At 54.7% G+C, this 791-nt stretch overlaps 1 protein-coding gene across 1 annotated transcript in view; it reads right to left on the bottom strand.

Moving 5' to 3' along the window:
- Window positions 1-368, bottom strand: part of VAMP5 (vesicle-associated membrane protein 5) — a 6901-nt gene extending 6533 nt beyond the window's left edge. The window contains exon 1 of the mRNA XM_014530096.1: window positions 342-368. Within this exon, the coding sequence (XP_014385582.1) occupies window positions 342-353 (12 nt within the window). The 5' untranslated portion in view covers window positions 354-368. The remainder of the gene's footprint in view (window positions 1-341) is intronic.
- Between the last annotated feature and the right edge of the window lie 423 nt (window positions 369-791).

Here is a 791-nt window from a genome sequence, read left to right as displayed (position 1 = left end):
GCTGCTCGCTCCTGCTCCTCTGCCCACAGAGTGGCCCCCGTGCCAGAGCCCGGGAGGAAGCAGAGGGGCGGGGCAGGGCGGGGCGGAGGGGGGGCGCCTTCCCCCACAACCGAGACCAAGTTCAAATTAAACCGAAAGCAGGCGGCTGCGGCGACCGGGTCCATAGGGCGCCTCCTCCTGGGCCAGCGGACCCAGCTTCGGATGACTCCCCAGCCTCCTGCACTGGGGCTAAGTTTGAGCAGCCGGGCACCAGGTCTGCACGCTGGCCACCCCTTGGCCCTGGAGCCGGCTCTGGGAGGCATCCCTGGGACTGCCTCCAAGATCAGGTAGACGGGGCTTACCTGGGGTGGCATGATGCATTCATTCTAGGGGGGACTGTAGGAGCACCATTGTCAGGCACTGTGCTAGGCGTCTCCAGGGTCTTCATCACCGTGGTGCGTGCATCTCACCCATAACCATAAACAGACCCCCCCCAAAAGTTTTGTAGTTTTTAAGATATGTTTACTGATTAGTTGATTTGAAAGACAGAGAGAGACATCTATTTGTTGTTCCACTTGTTTATGCATTCATTAGTTGGTTCTGCATTCATTTGCTCTGACTGGGATGGAACCCCCGCAACCCTGGCATATGAGGACAACTGAGCTCCCCGGCCAGCGCCAAAAGTTTCAAAACTAAAGGAAGTTTATTCACAGGAAGCATTGTGCATGCACTACCTGCCACTGAACTGTACATTTTAAAATGCTCAATTGTATGTTATGAGAATTTCACCTCAATTGAAAAAGAAAACAGAC

Source organism: Myotis brandtii, unplaced genomic scaffold (genome assembly GCF_000412655.1).
Source record: "Myotis brandtii unplaced genomic scaffold, ASM41265v1 scaffold714, whole genome shotgun sequence".
In the NCBI taxonomy this organism is placed as follows: domain Eukaryota; kingdom Metazoa; phylum Chordata; class Mammalia; order Chiroptera; family Vespertilionidae; genus Myotis; species Myotis brandtii.
Note: the sequence above shows the minus strand (reverse complement) of the source record. Positions and strands in the feature narration are given on the sequence as shown.